This window comes from Heterodontus francisci, chromosome 8, assembly GCF_036365525.1.
Source record: "Heterodontus francisci isolate sHetFra1 chromosome 8, sHetFra1.hap1, whole genome shotgun sequence".
Taxonomy (NCBI): Eukaryota; Metazoa; Chordata; class Chondrichthyes; order Heterodontiformes; family Heterodontidae; genus Heterodontus; species Heterodontus francisci.
In genome coordinates, this window is record NC_090378.1 from 27,633,067 (window position 1) to 27,650,271 (window position 17,205).

Sequence of the window (17,205 nt, forward strand, 5' to 3'; positions counted from 1 at the left end):
GGCGTAGCCTACAGCTGGTGTCTGGAGGACAGGGTGGGGGGGAAGCAGGGAGCAAGTGGCCGGAGAGCAGTGTGGCAGGGGGTGGAGGCAGGAAGCGAGGAGCGGGAAACAATCGGCCAAGGGGAGGGAAAGTGGGGAGCAGTGGCGCGGTCTGGAATGAGCTGCTGAGAGAGGTAGGGGGGAAAACAGCGAGGCCATGGTGAGTATGAATGTGTGGATTGGGAGAATGGGAGATTGTGGAATGGAGGCGGAGGTGGGGGGTGGGGCAGAAATTCAGAGTTATTTCCTCCACAAACTTCACAGTGTAAATGTTGACTTTACCGTCCCATAGAAAGTTGCTTTACATTCCAAATTTCAATGGCAGTATCATACCAGAGATCTTCTGCCTTTGTCAAAAAAAATCTAAACTGTTGAGCAGGAGACATCCAAGAAATGATACAAATGAAGCAATGGCAGGAGACAGCGGGGGTGGGATGGAGGCAGCAATGGCAACCTTTGAGGGGATTTTCGTGCTGAAGCTGTTTTCTGTGATAAATTGAGCAGCGCCATCTTTAATCCTGGTAGCTGCCTGAACATTGCAGACAGTGACATTTCAGTGGAAGAGGCTGCATTTGCACATGTACTACTACTGTGCCATCTAGTGGTTGCAAATGCAGCTTTCTTAATAAGTTAAAAACATTTGGTTTTAAAATCTAGACAAAAGAAGGAAGCTTACCTAGCAATTCCAATAATTATTACTAAATCAACCATAAAGGAAGAGAACTAAACTGAAAAAAAGTAATTTTTTATGCTTGACAACCCCATCATAAGAACCTTAGACTCTTTTCCAAATGTAATTACTATGAGAAATCCCAATCTAAAACTTCAACATTTGAAAGGACGTCAAAAGTAAAATATAGAAAACGCCGATAAACAAAAACACAGAAAATAATCATTAGTGGAAATCAGTTTTTTTGGAATTAGAATCAGATTTTAAATGTCACATCACAGTGTAACTAAATTCAAATATGCGGCAGCATCATATTGACTAATAGCTTTTTTATACCATGTTAATAATGTAGGTATTGTTGAAGTGGAGCGAGTAATCAGGTAATTAGACGCTTTCATTCTCCAAGTTTAAAGTAATCGTTAATTTGGAGATAGCCGCAGAGATTTGTTTTGGATTGGTTTAACTGGACTAACTGGAACAGACTGTTCCAACATCCAAAATTCTGACTGACATAGTAATTGTCAGGTCTCTAATTTTGGTTTCCAAAAAGGTGCACTCTCAATTTATAAAGCTATTGCATACCTATACATTTATGAATCCATTGTTGTATGATTAAGGGTGCATTGATACAGAAATCTTATGCAATTATTATACATATCTATATATAGGTGTACAATCACATACATTGCCTAACAGTGCAAATTCCCATATATAGTGACGTCACTGTTGTGGACAGAATTCACCATAGAGTTGGACTGCATCTTTTTGCAGCAAGTCATGAGAATCATGCTAGCCTGTTTGTTGTGGCTAATCCTTTGGGCAGGATTTTGCCTTTTGGGTTGGGATTCCACTGTCGGGGTGAAATGGAGGTCCCGAACCCCGCACTGTGTCGGGAGCAGTCACCAGACAGTGATTTGCCCTGAATTGGCCAATTAGTCGCCAAAGGGTGGACTCGCCATCCAACTCAGGATGGCAGGCAGGCTCTCAAAGTGGAGGGCCAACAGGAGGCCCTCCAGCATGGAAAGAGCTGCAACCTACCATTGCATGTAAGGGAGAGAGAGGGTGCCTCCATCTTGAAGCACCCTCTCAGCAACTTTAAAAAATTTGAAATACAAAATGGCTGCTGCTGTTGGGCCACCACTTTGGAAGGGGAACCCCTCCAAAGGACAGCCGGCAGCTGCAGCTAAAGGCAGGTAGGCGGGGAAGGCCTCAAAGCCTGCCTGGAGCGCAGACCCCTCAGTCTGCCCCCAGGAGGCCGCCTCCAGGCAGCTGGCCTGTTCAAGATGCCACGGGGGGCCCACAGACCAACTGGAAAATTCTAGTCGGCTTCTGTTAATTGGCCTTTAACTTACTTTAATTGGCTACTTGCTGCTTGCAGGTGGGAGGTCCTCCTGCACCCAATCCCGCCTCTGGGAAAATGGCCTGGGATGGGGGGGAAGGTGCTGGCAAACCGGCGGTGTGAAATTACATGCCCGCCTGCCTCCATTCTTGCCCCCATATCAGGGTGCGAATTCAGCCCTTTCCCTTCACTTGGCATGACCACCAAGCAGTGAGCTGAAATGTCTGGAATTGTTGGAGCATTCATACTGCTTGCAATCTTTTGCTTCGCTGTCCCGAATGGCTGGATGTAGGGGCATAATAGAATATGTGGAGAAGCAATAGCTCTATCAAAAATGAGCAATAAATAGCCTTAAATATGGCACAAATTTTGTAAGTTGAATCAAGCAATGAAACCAAAATGCTTCATTACTAATCCTTACCAATTTTAAGAGAAATACAAACCTTATTATTAGACAGACCCAAGTCACAAATCAAGGCCAAGTTATTACATGTAACTTGTTCTCCAAACACTATTCATTTTGCTATTGGATTTATCACAACTATGACACCTATTATGAGCCTAATCTTCTTTCTTTATGTAAGCCTATATTTCTAATACTGAATCTGGCATTTATCATGCAAGCGGACTAGCTGCACAATAGGCAGCCATAATCATCACTACTTTACCAGTATTAGGTGACAGACGTTCACTGTCAAAAGCACCACGACTGCAATAACAGACACCTTACAGTTGTCATTAATACTATCACTGGTTTTGCTGTGAGCTACTCCATCACATGTTATGTCAGCATGTCCTGCAGAAAGCTATCTTCTTTCCTCTGCCATCAATAACATAAGTATAACCAATAATAAACACGATGAATATACTCAATCTTGACACAGACTGCTACAAAATTCATGCAGAGAATTTTCATTATGACTGAACTATCTTACGACCTTCATTTAAATGTGCATGGCTTTCTAAACAGCGAAATCTGCAGCAATTGTAGTAATCTTTAAAAACACTGACACAACCTAATCTCACGTTTTCCCAGAATTTACAGTGAAAGGAATTTCTGTCAAAACATATCAGGGTATAAATTACTTTTGGTGATTATTACTATATGCATGCTTAATATATTACAACTAAACATTTTGGCACAGGCTTTAACCAGTTTATTTTAAGTGCATTAGTGGCTCCATTCAAATAGAGAGGTAAATTTGGATGAAAGTGTTAAGCGCTTCTACAGTCACTTTGTCAACATTAATTTCTACCCTGTTATGTATAATATTACACTTTTTGAAGCCAGATGCAGAGTACTGTAAGTATAGTTAATCCAATGGTTATGTTGGCGACTCAGCAACTTAAGAATATAAATGCCATCATTGTGATTACAGTACATGCAGTGATTACACGTATTTTGATTTTACTTATTAGCCAGTAAAGCCAGACTATTTCAACAATGGTTTACCGAGAGTATTTTTAGAGAATTTCCTTTTCAACACATCAGACTTACCTATAATTGCACCACAAATATTCGCCATCCATTCAATACACTGTGCATTTTTTTTTTAAAAGAAAAAGAAAATACTTTCATCACATCACTCCCCAGGGGACAGAAATTCACATTCGGACTTTTATCTCTGCAGTTTCAAACAAGTCGATAGGAAATCCACACAATCAAACGTGAATCAATCAGGAAAAGAACGGGTGTTACAATACATGTGCTATCTTTTACATTAACTTCAGAAAGATAATGTTTCATTTGGTTTGCCCATTTTACAAATAAATGTGAAAGAAAGAAAGGAAGGTAAGTTTCAGTATAAAGTACTTACCTCGCGATTCGGCAGCTTCTTTTTGATCAGCGGGAGCAGTGAGAGTGCGAGCCAGGGGGCAGCCGGGAAGGCAAGTTTCAGTATAAAGTACTTACCTCATGATTCAGCGGACGCAGACATGGGGACTGCTGGGTAAGTGAACTTATATATTCGGGCAGTGGCTAAAACCGAAACACTACACATGTAGTGTTTCCCACCCATCCTCCTCCTCTAACCAAAAAAAAAGGACTCTTGTGTGGAGGGTTTCGTAAGGTAAGGTTTTCCTTTATTTGTTTTTATTCTCTGTTGTCAATTTAGAGCAGAGGGGATGGAAGCTAGGGCAGTTGCATGCTCCTCTTGCAAGGGTCACCACTTGTGTCCCTGCTGACTTCATCTGTGAGAAGTGCACCCAACTCCAGCTCCTCACAGACCGCGTTAGGGAACTGGAGCTGGAGCTGGACGAACTTCGGATCATGCGGGAGGCTGAGAGGGTGATAGAGAGCAGTTATAGGGAAGCAATGACACCTAAGTCACAGGATAAAGGTAGCTGTGTGACCGTCAGGGGTAGGAAAGGGAATAGGCGCACAGTGCAGGGATCCCCTGTGGCCGTTCCCCTCAATAATAAGTATACCGTTTTGGATACGGTTGGGGGGGACAACCTACCAGGGGAAAGCCACAGCGGCCAGGTCTCTGGCACTGAGCCTGGCTCTGCGGCTCAGAAGGGAAGGGGGGAGAATAGGAGAGCGATAGTGATAGGAGATTCAATGGTTAGAGGAACAGACAGGAGATTCTGTGGTCGCGAACGAGACTCCCGGATGGTATGTTGCCTCCCGAGTGCCGGGGTCAGGGATGTCTCGGATCGAGTCTACAGGATTCTTAAGGGGGAGGGGGAGCAGCCAGAAGTCGTGGTGCACATCGGTACCAATGACATAGCTAGGAAAAGGGATGAGGACCTAAAAAGCGAATATAGGGAGTTAGGTTGGAAGCTAAAAGTCAGGACGAGCAGAATAGTAATCTCAGGATTGATACCGGTGCCACGTGCTAGTGAGGCTAGAAACAGAGAGCGAGTGCAGCTGAACACGTGGTGTAGGAGGGAGGGCATCAGATATGTGGATTATTGGGATACCTTCTGGGGAAGGTGGGACCTGTACAAGAAGGACGGGTTGCATCTGAACTGGAGGGGCACCAATATCCTGGGCGGGAGGTTTGCTAGAGCTCTTCGGGAGGGTTGAAACTAGTTTGGCAGGGTGATGGGAACCGGAGCTATGGATCAGTGGATGGGGTAGCTGTTGAACAGGCAGATACAGAGTGCAGAGAGTCTGTGAGGAAGGTTAGACAGTTGACAGGGCAAAGTTGCAGCCAGTATGATGGGTTGAAGTGTGTCTATTTTAATGCAAGAAGTGTCAGGAATAAGGGTGATGAACTTAGAGCATGGATCAGTACTTGGAGCTACGATGTTGTGGCCATTACGGAGACTTGGATATCACAGGGGTAGGAATGGATGTTGGATGTTCCAGGGTTTAGATGTTTCAAAAGGAATAGGGAGGGAGGTAAAAGAGGTGGGGGAGTGGCATTGCTAATCAGGGACAGTATCACAGCTGCAGAAAGGGAGGTCGTCGAGGAGGGTTTGTCTACTGAGTCATTATGGGTGGAAGTCAGAAACAGGAAAGGAGCAGTCACTTTATTGGGAGTTTTCTATAGACCCCCCAAGAGCAACAGAGACACGGAGGAACAGATTGGGAGGCAGATTTTGGAAAGGCGCAGAAGTAACAGGGTTGTTGTCATGGGTGACTTCAACTTCCCTAATATTGATTGGAACCTCCTTAGTGCAAATAGTTTGGATGGAGCAGTTTATGTCAGGTGTGTCCAGGAAGGTTTCCTGACTCAATATGTAGATAGGCCGTCCAGAGGGGAGGCTATGTTGGATTTGGTGCTTGGCAACGAACCAGGCCAGGTGGCAGATCTCTCGGTGGGAGAGCATTTCAGTGATAGTGATCACAACTCCCGGACCTTTACTATAGTCATGGAGAGGGACAGGAGCCGACGGGATGGGAAAATATTTAATTGGGGGAGGGGGAATTACAATGCTACTAGGCAGGAACTGGGGAGCATAAATTGGGAACAGATGTTCTCAGGGAAATGCACGACAGAAATGTGGAGGTTGTTTAGGGAGCACTTGCTGCGACTGCTGGATAGGTTTGTCCCGATGAGGCAAGGAAGGGATGGTAGGGTGAAGGAACCTTGGATGACAAGAGATGTGGAACAGCTAGTCAACAGGAAGAAGGAAGCTTACTTACAGTTGAGGAAGCAAGGATCAGACAGGACTCTAGAGGGTTACAAGGTAGCCAGAAAGGAACTGAAGAATGGACTTAGGCGAGCTAGAAGGGGACATGAAAAAGTCTTGGCGGGTAGGATTAAGGAAAATCCCAAGGTGTTCTACACTTATGTGAGGAACAAGAGGATGGCCAGAGTGAGGGTAGGGCCGATCAGGGATAGTGGAGGGAACTTGTGCCTGGAGTCGGAGGAGGTAGGGGAGGTCCTAAATGAATACTTTGCTTCAGTATTCACTAGTGAGAGGGACCTGGTCGTTTGTGAGGACAGCGTGAAACAGGCTGATATGCTCGAACAGGTTGATGTTAAGAGGGAGGATGTGCTGGAAATTTTGAAAGACATGAGGACAGATAAGTCCCCGGGGCCAGACGGGATATACCCAAGGATATTACGGGAAGCGAAGGAAGAGATTGCCGTGCCTTTGGCGATGATCTTTGCGTCCTCACTTTCCACTGGAGTAGTACCAGATGATTGGAGGGTGGCAAATGCTATTCCCTTGTTCAAGAAAGGGAATAGGGATAACCCTGGGAATTATAGACCAGTCAGTCTTACGTCGGTAGTGGGCAAATTATTGGAGAGGATTCTGAGAGACAGGATCTATGATTATTTGGAAAAGCATAGTTTGATTAGAGACAGTCAGCATGGCTTTGTGAGGGGCAGGTCATGCCTCACAAGCCTTATTGAATTCTTTGAAGATGTGACAAAACACATTGATGAAGGAAGAGCAGTGGATGTGGTGTTTATGGATTTTAGCAAGGCATTTGATAAGGTTCCCCATGGTAGGCTCATTCAGAAAGTAAGGAGGCATGGGATTCAGGGAAAGTTGGCTGTCTGGATACAGAATTGGCTGGCCCATAGAAGACAGAGGGTGGTAGTAGATGGAAAGTATTCAGCCTGGAGCTCGGTGACCAGTGGTGTTCCGCAGGGATCTGTTCTGGGACCTCTGCTCTTTGTGATTTTTATAAATGACTTGGATAAGGAAGTGGAAGGCTGGGTTAGCAAGTTTGCCGATGACATGAAGGTTGCTGGAGTTGTGGATAGTGTGGAAGGCTGTTGTAGGTTGCAACGGGACATTGACAGGATGGAGAGCTGGGCTGAGAAGTGGCAGATGGAGTTCAACCTGGAAAAGTGTGAAGTGATTCATTTTGGAAGGTCGAATTTGAATGCAGAATACAGGCTTAAAGACAGGATTCTTGGTAGTGTGGAGGAACAGAGGGATCTTGGGGTCCATGTCCATAGATTGCTCAAAGTTGCCACCCATGTTGATAGGGTTGTTAAGAAGGCATATGGTGTGTTGGCTTTCATTAACAGGGGATTGAGTTTAAGAGCCGCGAGGTTATGCTGCAGCTCTATAAAGCCCTGGTTAGACCACACTTGGAATATTGTGTTCAGTTCTGGTCGCCTCATTATAGGAAGGATGTGGAAGCTTTAGAGAGGGTGCAGAGGAGATTTACCAGGATGCTGCCTGGACTGGAGGGCATGTCTTACGAAGAAAGGTTGAGGGAGCTAGGGCTTTTCTCATTGGAACAAACAAGGATGATAGGTGACTTGATAGGGGGTACAAGATGATGAGAGGCATAGATAGAGTGGATAGCCAGAGACTTTTTCCCAGGGCGGAAAGGGCTATCACCAGGGGGCATAATTTTAAGGTGATTGGAGGAAGGTTTCGGGGAGATGTCAGAGGTAGGTTCTTTACACAGAGAGTGGTGGGTGCGTGGAATGCACTGCCAGTGGTGGTAGTAGAAGCAGATACATTAGGGACATTTAAGCGACTCTTGGATAGGTACATGGATGATAGTAGAATGAAGGGTATGTAGGTAGTTTGATCTTAGAGTAGGTTAAAGGTTCAGCACAACATCGTGGGCTGAAGGGCCTGTACTGTGCTGCACTGTTCTGTGTTCTATGTTCTATGTTCTAAAGACTTGCATTTATATAGCCCTTTTGATGATCACTGGACGTCTCAAAACGCTTTACAGTCAATGAGGTATTTTTTAAGTGTAGTCACTGTTGTCATGCAGGAAAAGTGACAGGCAATTTGCACACAACAAACTCCCACAAACAGCAATGTGGGAATGACCAGATAATCTGTTTTTTTTGTGATGTTGATTGAGAGATAAATATTGGCCAGGACACTGGGGATAATTCCCCTGCTCTTCTTGGAATGGTGCCATGGGATCTTGAACATGCATTTAAGGGGCAAACAGGGCCCGTGTTTAACATCTCATCCAAAAGACAGCACTTTGATACTGCACTGGAGTGTCACTCTTGATTTTTGTGCTGAAGTCCTGGAGTGGGACTCTACCCTTATGACTCAGTGGTGAGAGAGTTCGCAACTTTTTTTTAATTCATTCATGGGATGTAGGCGTCACTGGCCAGGCCAGCATTTATTGCCCATCCCTAAGTGCCCTTGAGAAGGTGGTGGTGTGCTGCCTTCTTAAACCGCTGCAGTCCATGTGAGGTAGGGACACCCACAGTGCTGTGAGGAAGGGAGTTCCAGGATTTTGACCCAGCGACAGTGAAAGAACAGCGATATAGTGCCAAGTCAGGATGGTGTGTGACTTGGAGGGGAATTTGCAGGTGGTGGTGTTCCCATGCATTTGCTGCCCTTGTCCTTCCAGTTGGTAGAGGTCGTGGGTTTGGAAGGTGCTGTCTAAGGAGCCTTGGTGCATTTCTGCAGTGAATCTTGTAGAGGTACACACTGCTGCCACTGTGCGTCGGTGGTGGAGGGAGTGAATGTTTGTGGATGGGGTGCCAGTCAAGTGGTCTGCTTTGTCCTGGAGCCACAGCTGACACGAACCAATAAAGCAATGTAGTATCATGCATTATTATAGCTGCTGCACTTACCACATGGGCCGTTTTTTATGAGTGGCATGAAATGCATGTGGACGATCAGTTTCTACAATGAAGTTCTTTCGAATAGGCAATACACCATATAGTAAACATTTAATGCTGTTGCATCAAAACCTACATAACAAAATCATTTCAGAAAATGTTCATAAGCTTTGACTACATGAAAGTCACCATTATAATTCTGTGAAATAATCAGCTGTTCAGAAAAAATTTACACTTAACTGGCAAAATAGAAATTTATAATAACCCAAGTTCATAAAATGTCACTGAATACTGACATATGTAATATTGAGATACTTTCTACATACCTCTGTGGCAAACTGTTGCAGTCCACCTATGTTAATGGCTCCTTCTTCAGACGCATGTAAATTGCATCCTCCCACACAGAGGTCAGAGGTTGGGCATACCATCCCACAAGTTAGGCCGAGGGGGTTATCAGACAGAATGTTTTTGGCAGCTCCATAGTAGTTCTATTAATCAATAAAAACAGAAGCTTCAGCAAAATGCACAAAACAATAACAGTAGCTTATCATAAATGATCTGAAGATACATATTAATGTACTGCTCAACAATAATGTTTAAAACTGTTATGACCAGGTGAGAAAGAGGTCTAGGGTTCCCTTTCAGCCTTCACCTGGTCTTACTGTAACAGGGCTCAATTTTAAACACACTGTGTTTTTAGCTCCCCCTTGGTGAATCCATGTTCACCGCTTTCCAATTATAAGGCAAAGAAACCAGCACAATCAGGCTTTCTTAGGTTTAAAGAAGAAAAGTTGAACTTTATTAAACTTGAACTTAAACTCTAATTCGCTTAACGCCTATGGCTACACACCACGCCCCATGCTAGCATGCATATGCGATATACACATGCAAATAGAGACAGAAAAGAGCAGAAGAAAAATAAAGTGGAGAAGTTTGAGGCAATTTCTGAAGAGTTTTTTGTTACGGTTCTTCGAGCTCATTGTAGAGTCCTTGATTGTAGGTAGATCTTGCTTTTCGTTGGGGCCCAGTATTCTTCTTAAACCTTGTTCGCTGTAGGAAAATTTTCTGTCTTGAGGTTCATGTATCTTCAGTGGATTCAGAGGCTTGTGAGAAAGAAATGGAAGCAGACAGGGAGAGATCTTCTCAGTCCAGGAGCAAACAGATCCTCTGCCCAAACTGTACAAATTCAAAAAGCTCAGGTTACCCCGCAGGTTAGTCATGTGACCAGCTGGTTTGACCATGTCCATTTGTGTGTTCAGCCATCTTAGCAGTCAATCTGGAATGCAAGCTCCCCCACCTTCAACGTCTGGTGATGAAAAGTCCATTGTGGGTTGAATGTCAGGGAATGGCTGCCTTGTCCTTCCAAACACTGTCTGTTAATATGCAAATGTCTTTTGCAGCCATGGTTAATCCGTTTAACAAGTCCTTTCTTCACTCCAGTAAGTTTAAAATCGATGTTCATGACAAGATTAATGAGCCTCATTTTTGGCAGGTGGGGGCCGAGCATGACAAAAACATATAAAGGTTTTTAATGAGAACATCATCAGTACAGGAAAAAGCCTTGTTAAATAAATTGCAGTGTGAAGGAAGAATTGTTTTAAAAGCTGTAAAAACATAAAAATAGAGAAGTTGAATTGGTAACTGATCAAAACATTTGAGAAAATTTAATAAAAACGGGAATAAAAACAAAGTGGTGTTTTTCTCCAACTAGATGCTTGAGATATGCAAAAATGCAAGCTAAATACAGGACACACATACATACATATATATATTAAAATCTGCATGTTTAAGAAGGAAGAATTCGCATTTATTCGCACTTTCATGATCGCAGAACAGTCCAAGCATTTCAATCAAGAAATACTTTGAAGGTTGAATCACTGTTGTAAGGTAGGGAAATGGAGATTTTAAAAGTTTGCACCCTCTCTAGATAGTTTCCATATATACTAAAATGTTGTTACATGAATATAGTATTCAGCTGTGGAATGAAATCATATTGCAATACTCATGAGTACCCTATGCATTTATTGTCATAATGTGAACTGTTCTCTCTTATATTCTAAAGTTTTTGGATGTCAAGGTCCTTTTTCTAAAAAAAAAAGCAAACACACACGTATGAATTTCAGGGAACACAAAACTAAATGTTAAGGATCAATGTTAGTTTTCCATTGCAGGAAAAGGTCAGGTTCCCTATTAACTTTCTAAAGTCCAAGAAATGTCTTTAGAAAAGCAAAGAACATAAAACTATGATGGTAAAGTTTAGAAAATGAAATTTAATAGTGAGGCGATGGAAGCATGGACACATTAATATATCTGTAAATCATATTCCCAGTGAAGCAGTTGAGAGAAAGAAATGAAGAGCCATAATGCTTAAGCTGGGAGTCTTTTTGATTGACTAAGAAAGGTCTGAAGATAGAGATGTACCCAAGGATGTGAAAAGTAAAGTATACGTGGACAATTGACACTTCTGGATGATGTGGAACACAGACCCCTACAAAAGCACATAAAATAGGCTGGGTGCTTTGGAATGTACTGTGCAAGGATGATATTAAGTGGCTTGAGAACGGTGAACACTGAATTAATGAAATAAAGCCTCTGCACAGTAATTATATCTCAAAGATTACAATAAAAGGCTATTTATGCTGTTTGGCTGAGGGTTGGTATACTTGAAGGGAAATGAAGGATGTTTCATCTGGCAAAAGACAGTGTTGAAGCCCAAAGCAAAGAAGATATGACTGCTATGGGAAGATCTGAAAGGAAAAGTGGCAAAGTTCAGCCAGCGGGGCTGCAATGGTGGGACTTTGTGACAATAATAGTTAGCATGGCAATAATGTCTGGCTGACTGGACAGTTGCAAACATCTGAATTCCCAACACTTTGGGCCAGATTTTATTCCAGCAGCGGGGGGACCCAATGGTGGGCCGGAAGGCGAGGGGGGATCCTGGCTTGGCCCTCCATCGGACCCCCGGTGCTATTTAACGGCAGGTCGGCAATTAGCTGCCCATCGTCAGAGATGCCATCCCTTTAAGGGAAGAGCTCCCATCTTCAAGATCTGTCAGCAGACCAGCAGCTCTGCAGTACCGGCAGTGCCACTGGGAGCACTGTCAGTACTGCAGGAGGTACAAGGAGAGAAGTGATAAAGTCCCTGGGACAGGTGGGTGGGGCTGGGGTCACCGGGGCCTTTCAGGCAGGTCTCGGTGAGAGGGTGGGGTTGTCAATGGGGGCAGGGAAGGTCTTAGTGAGGAGGTGGGGACGGCTGACGAAGGGGCCTTCCAGGAGCCCTCGATTGCCCCCAAAGGAGGGACCTTCTGACCCTGCTAAGAAGCATCTCCATGTGACAGTGTGCCCCTCCGCCTTCTATTAAATTGAGGTGGAGCCTTTAGGTGGCCACTAACGGCCTCAATTGGCCTGGGATGGGAAGGCCATCCTCAGCATTCCATGCCTGGACTAAATTGGAAGGCATCGGGAAGGCGATGGGAACTCCACCACCATCTTCCCGGCGGAGAAGCAGGAGAAGGTAGCGACTCTTCGGTGGGTAAGTGAAGGCAACAGGAGCTGTGTTTTAAAAGTTGTTTTAAAAGTTGTACTTACTGTTTTCCTTGTGTTCAAGTTACTTTTGGCGCGGGAGGAACCGGAAGCTGGACGGCAGCAAGGACTCCTGGGTAGGTATTCTCTTTAAAGGTGCGGAGCAGAGTTAACCCGAGACCCTTTTTACCCTCCTCCTCTAGCCAAGAAGGACTGAACAGGTAAGCTATTTCACTGTTTTTGTTAATATCTATATTTGTACTTAATTAAGGGGTAATTGAGTAAAAGAAATGGCAGCCAGGGGAGTGCAGTGCTCCTCCTGCAGTATGTTCGAGGTGAGGGGAACCTCCAGTGACCCTGCCGACTTCACCTGCTGGAAGTGCATCCGTCTCCAGCTCCTATCAGACCGTGTTAGGGAACTGGAGCTGGAGCTGGATGAACTGAGGATCATTCGGGAAGCTGAGGGGGTGATAGATAGAAGCTACAGGGATGTCGTTACTCCACAAAACAAAGGCAGCTGGGTAACAGTTAGAGGTGGGAAGAGGTCAGTGCAGGGATCTCCTGTGGTCGTTCCCCTCGGCAACAAGTATACAGTTTTAGATACTGTTGGGGGGGACGGCCTATCGGGGGCAGGCTGCAGTGAACGGGCCTCTGGCACGGGGTCCTGCACTGTGGCTCAGAAGGGAAGGAGGGAGAATGGGAGAGCACTAGTCATCGGGGACTCGATGGTGAGGAGTACCGACAGGCGGTTCTGTGGGCGCAAGCGAGACGCACGGATGGTTTGTTGCCTACCTGGTGCCAGGGTCCGTGATGTTTGTGATCGCGTCTTCAGGATCCTTAAAGGGGAGGGGGAGCAGCCAGAGGTCGTGGTGCACATTGGCACCAACGACGTAGGAAGGAAGGGTGGCACAGATGTTAGAAGTGAGTTTAGGGAGTTAGGCTGGAAGCTGAAAGCTCGGACGGACAGAGTTGTTATCTCTGGTTTGTTGCCGGCGCCACGTGATAGTGAGGCTAGGAATAGGGAGAGAGCACAGCTGAACACGTGGCTGCAGGAATGGTGTAGAAGAGAGGGCTTCCAGTTCTTGGATAATTGGACTGCATTCTGGGGAAGATGGGACCTGTTCAAACAGGACGGGCTGCATCTGAACCAGAGGGGCACCAATATCCTGGGAGGGAGGTTTGCTAGTACTGTTCGGGAGGGTTTAAACTAGTTTGGGAGGGGGATGGGAACCGGACTTGTAGTCCAGGGACCAGTGGGTCCACTCAGAAAGACAAAGAGTGTAGTGAGGTATTGGGGAAGGTAGCACTGTCGCAGAGGACAGATGGGCACGGAGAAGGGTTAAAGTGCGTATACTTCAACGCAAGAAGCATCAGGAATAAGGTGAGTGAATTGAAGGCGTGGATGGGCACTTGGGACTACGATGTTGTGGCCATCACTGAAACGTGGATAGGTGAGGGGGAGGAATGGTTCTTGGAGGTACCTGGTTATAGATGTTTTCATAAGATTAGGAATGGTGGTAAAAGAGGTGGGGGGGTGGCATTGTTAGTTAGAAATAGTGTAACAACTGCTGAAAGAATTTTCGAGGAGGATCTGCCGACTGAGGCACTGTGGGTTGAGGTCAGGAACAGGAAAGGAGCAGTCACCTTGATGGGAGTTTTCTATCGGCCCCCCAATAGCAGCAGGGAGGTGGAAGAGCAGATTGGGAAACAGATTTTGGAAAGGAGCAGAAGTCACAGGGTAGTAATTATGGGGGATTTCAACTTCCCAAATATTGATTGGCAACTCTTTAGATCGAATAGTTTGGATGGGGTAGTGTTTGTGCAGTATGTCCAGGAAGCTTTTCTGACTCAGTATGTAGACTGCCCGACCAGAGGGGAGGCAATATTGGATTTGGTACTAGGTAATGAACCAGGGCAAGTGATAGAGCTGTTGGTGGGCGAGCACTTTGGAGATAGTGATCACAATTCTGTAGCATTCACTGTGGTAATGGAGAGGGATAGGTATGTGCAACAGGGCAAGGTTTACAATTGGGGGAAGGGTAGATATGATGCTGTCAGGCAGGAACTGAGGAGCATAAGTTGGGAGCATATGCTGGCAGGGAAGGGCACGGTCGAAATGTGGAACTTTTTCAAGGAGCAGATAGTAGGGGCCATTGATAAGCATGTCCCTGTCAGACAGGGAAGGGATGGTCATGTGAGGGAACCGTGGTTGACAAGAGAGGTTGAGAGTCTTGTTAGGAAGAAGAAGGATGCGTATATAAGGTTGAGGAAAAAGGGCACAGGCATAGCTCTGGAGGGATACAAGATGGCCAGGAAGGATCTGAAGAAAGGGATTAGGAGAGCTAAGAGAGGGCATGAAAAATGCTTGGCGGGTAGGATAAAAGAAAACCCCAAGGCCTTTTACGCGTATGTCAGAAATATGAGGATGACTAGGGGGACCGTAGGTCCGGTCAAGGACAATAGCGGGAGACTGTGTGTTGAGCCGGAAGAGATAAGTGAGGTTTTGAATGAGTACTTCTCTTCGGTATTTACGAATGAGAAGGGGTGTATTACTGAAGAGGACGGTGTGAAACAGACTGGTAAGCTCGAGGAAGTGCTCGTTAGGAGGGAAGATGTGTTGGGGTTTTTGAATAACTTGAAGATAGACAAGTCTCCCGGGCCTGACGGGGTATATCCAAGGATGTTATGGGAAGCAAGGGATGAAATTGCAGAGCCGCTGGCAATGATCTTTTCATCTTCTCTGTTGACGGGGGTGGTACCAGGTGATTGGAGGGTGGCAAATGTTGTGCCCCTGTTCAAGAAAGGGAATAGGAACAACCCTGGGAATTACAGGCCAGTTAGTCTTACTTCGGTGGTAGGCAAGTTGATGGAAAAGGTGCTGAGGGATAGGATTTCTGAGCATCTGGAAAGACACTGCTTGATTCGGGACAGTCAGCACGGTTTTGTGAGGGGTAGGTCTTGCCTCACAAGCCTGATTGAATTCTTTGAGCAGGTGACCAAGCAAGTGGATGAGGGTAAACCAGTGGATGTGGTGTACATGGATTTTAGTAAGGCATTTGATAAGGTCCCCCATGGTAGACTTATGGAGAAAGTCAGGAGGCATGGGATAGTGGGGAATGTGGCCAGTTGGATTAAGAATTGGCTAACTGATAGAAGGCAGAGAGTGGTCTTAGATGGTAAATACTCAGCCTGGAGCCCAGTTACCAGTGGCGTGCCACAGGGATCAGTTCTGGGTCCTCTCCTGTTTGTGATTTTTATTAACGACTTGGATGAGGAAGTCGAAGGGTGGGTCAGTAAATTTGCAGATGATACAAAGGTTGGTGGAGTTGTGGATACCGAGGAGGGCTATTGTCGTCTGCAAAGGGACTTGGATAGGTTGCAGTGCTGGGCTGAAAAGTGGCAGATGGAGTTTAACCCTGAAAAGTGTGAGGTCGTCCATTTTGGAAGGACAAACACGAATGCAAAATACTGGGTTAACGGTAGGGTTCTTGGGCATGTGGAGGAGCAGAGAGACCTTGGGGTCTATGTGCATAGATCGTTGAAAGTTGCAACTCAAGTGGATAGGGCTGTGAAGAAGGCATATGGGGTGTTAGCGTTCATTAGCAGAGGGATTGAATTTAAGAGCCGTGAGGTGATGATGCAGCTGTACAGGACCTTGGTAAGGCCTCATTTGGAGTACTGTGTGCAGTTCTGGTCGCCTCATTTTAGGAAGGATGTGGAAGCCTTGGAGAGGGTGCAGAGGAGATTTACCAGGATGTTGCCTGGAATGGAGAATAAGTCTTACGAGGAAAGGCTGAACATTCTAGGCCTCTTCTCATTAGAACGGAGAAGGATGAGGGGTGACATGATAGAGGTTTATAAGATGATCAGGGGAATAGATAGGGTAGACAGTCAGAAACTTTTTCCCCGGGTGGAGCAAAGCGTTACAAGGGGTCATAAATTTAAGGTGAAGGGTGGGAGATATAAGGGGGATGTCAGGGGAAGGTTCTTTACCCAGAGAGTGGTCGGGGCATGGAATGCCTTGCCTGGGGAAGTTGTTGAGTCAGAAACTTTAGGGACTTTCAAACGGCTTTTAGATAGGTATATGGATAAAAGAGAATGATGGGGTATAGATTAAATTGTCCTTGACAGAGGACAAAGGATCGGCACAACATCGTGGGCCGAAGGGCCTGTTCTGTGCTGTATTTTTCTATGTTCTATGTTCTATCTTCCCGCACAATTTTATCCCCCCCCGCTTCTGTTTCCGTGTGTAGGGGGCCTATAACATTCAGCCCTTTATTTTTCAACTCTTTGCATCCACAATAATGTTCAATATTTGTTAAATGGGGTGTTTCATCATCAGAGTTATTAAACAAAAATTGAAACTCCTTTAATAGCACAATGGATAAAACACCACCTGATATGTTACTGAACTGCAGCAATAAGGCAGTGTATGAAGTAAAGGGTTAACATCTGCCATGTTTTATCAGTTGGATGAATTTATATAAGTTATGGTCTGATAAAACTCACATGAGATGCTATGTTTTAAGTTAGAATGATTTCAAATGATGCTGCGGATATGCTTTGGAATAGTTATACTTTTACATATATATATATATATATTAGATTAGAACTAAGTAGTGGACTTTGTGTTTAGAATCATGCTGTTAAAAATGAAATATATATTGGTCTACTGTA

At 45.1% G+C, this 17,205-nt stretch overlaps 1 protein-coding gene across 4 annotated transcripts in view; it reads right to left on the bottom strand.

The window, feature by feature from the left end:
* The window catches only part of LOC137372719 (dihydropyrimidine dehydrogenase [NADP(+)]-like), an 823,566-nt gene that overhangs the window by 462,704 nt on the left and 343,657 nt on the right, over positions 1–17,205 (bottom strand). For all 4 annotated transcript variants that reach the window (XM_068036861.1, XM_068036859.1, XM_068036862.1 and 1 more), the window contains exon 5: positions 9,334–9,495. In XM_068036861.1, coding sequence (XP_067892962.1) covers positions 9,334–9,495 — 162 coding nt within the window. The remainder of the gene's footprint in view (positions 1–9,333; positions 9,496–17,205) is intronic.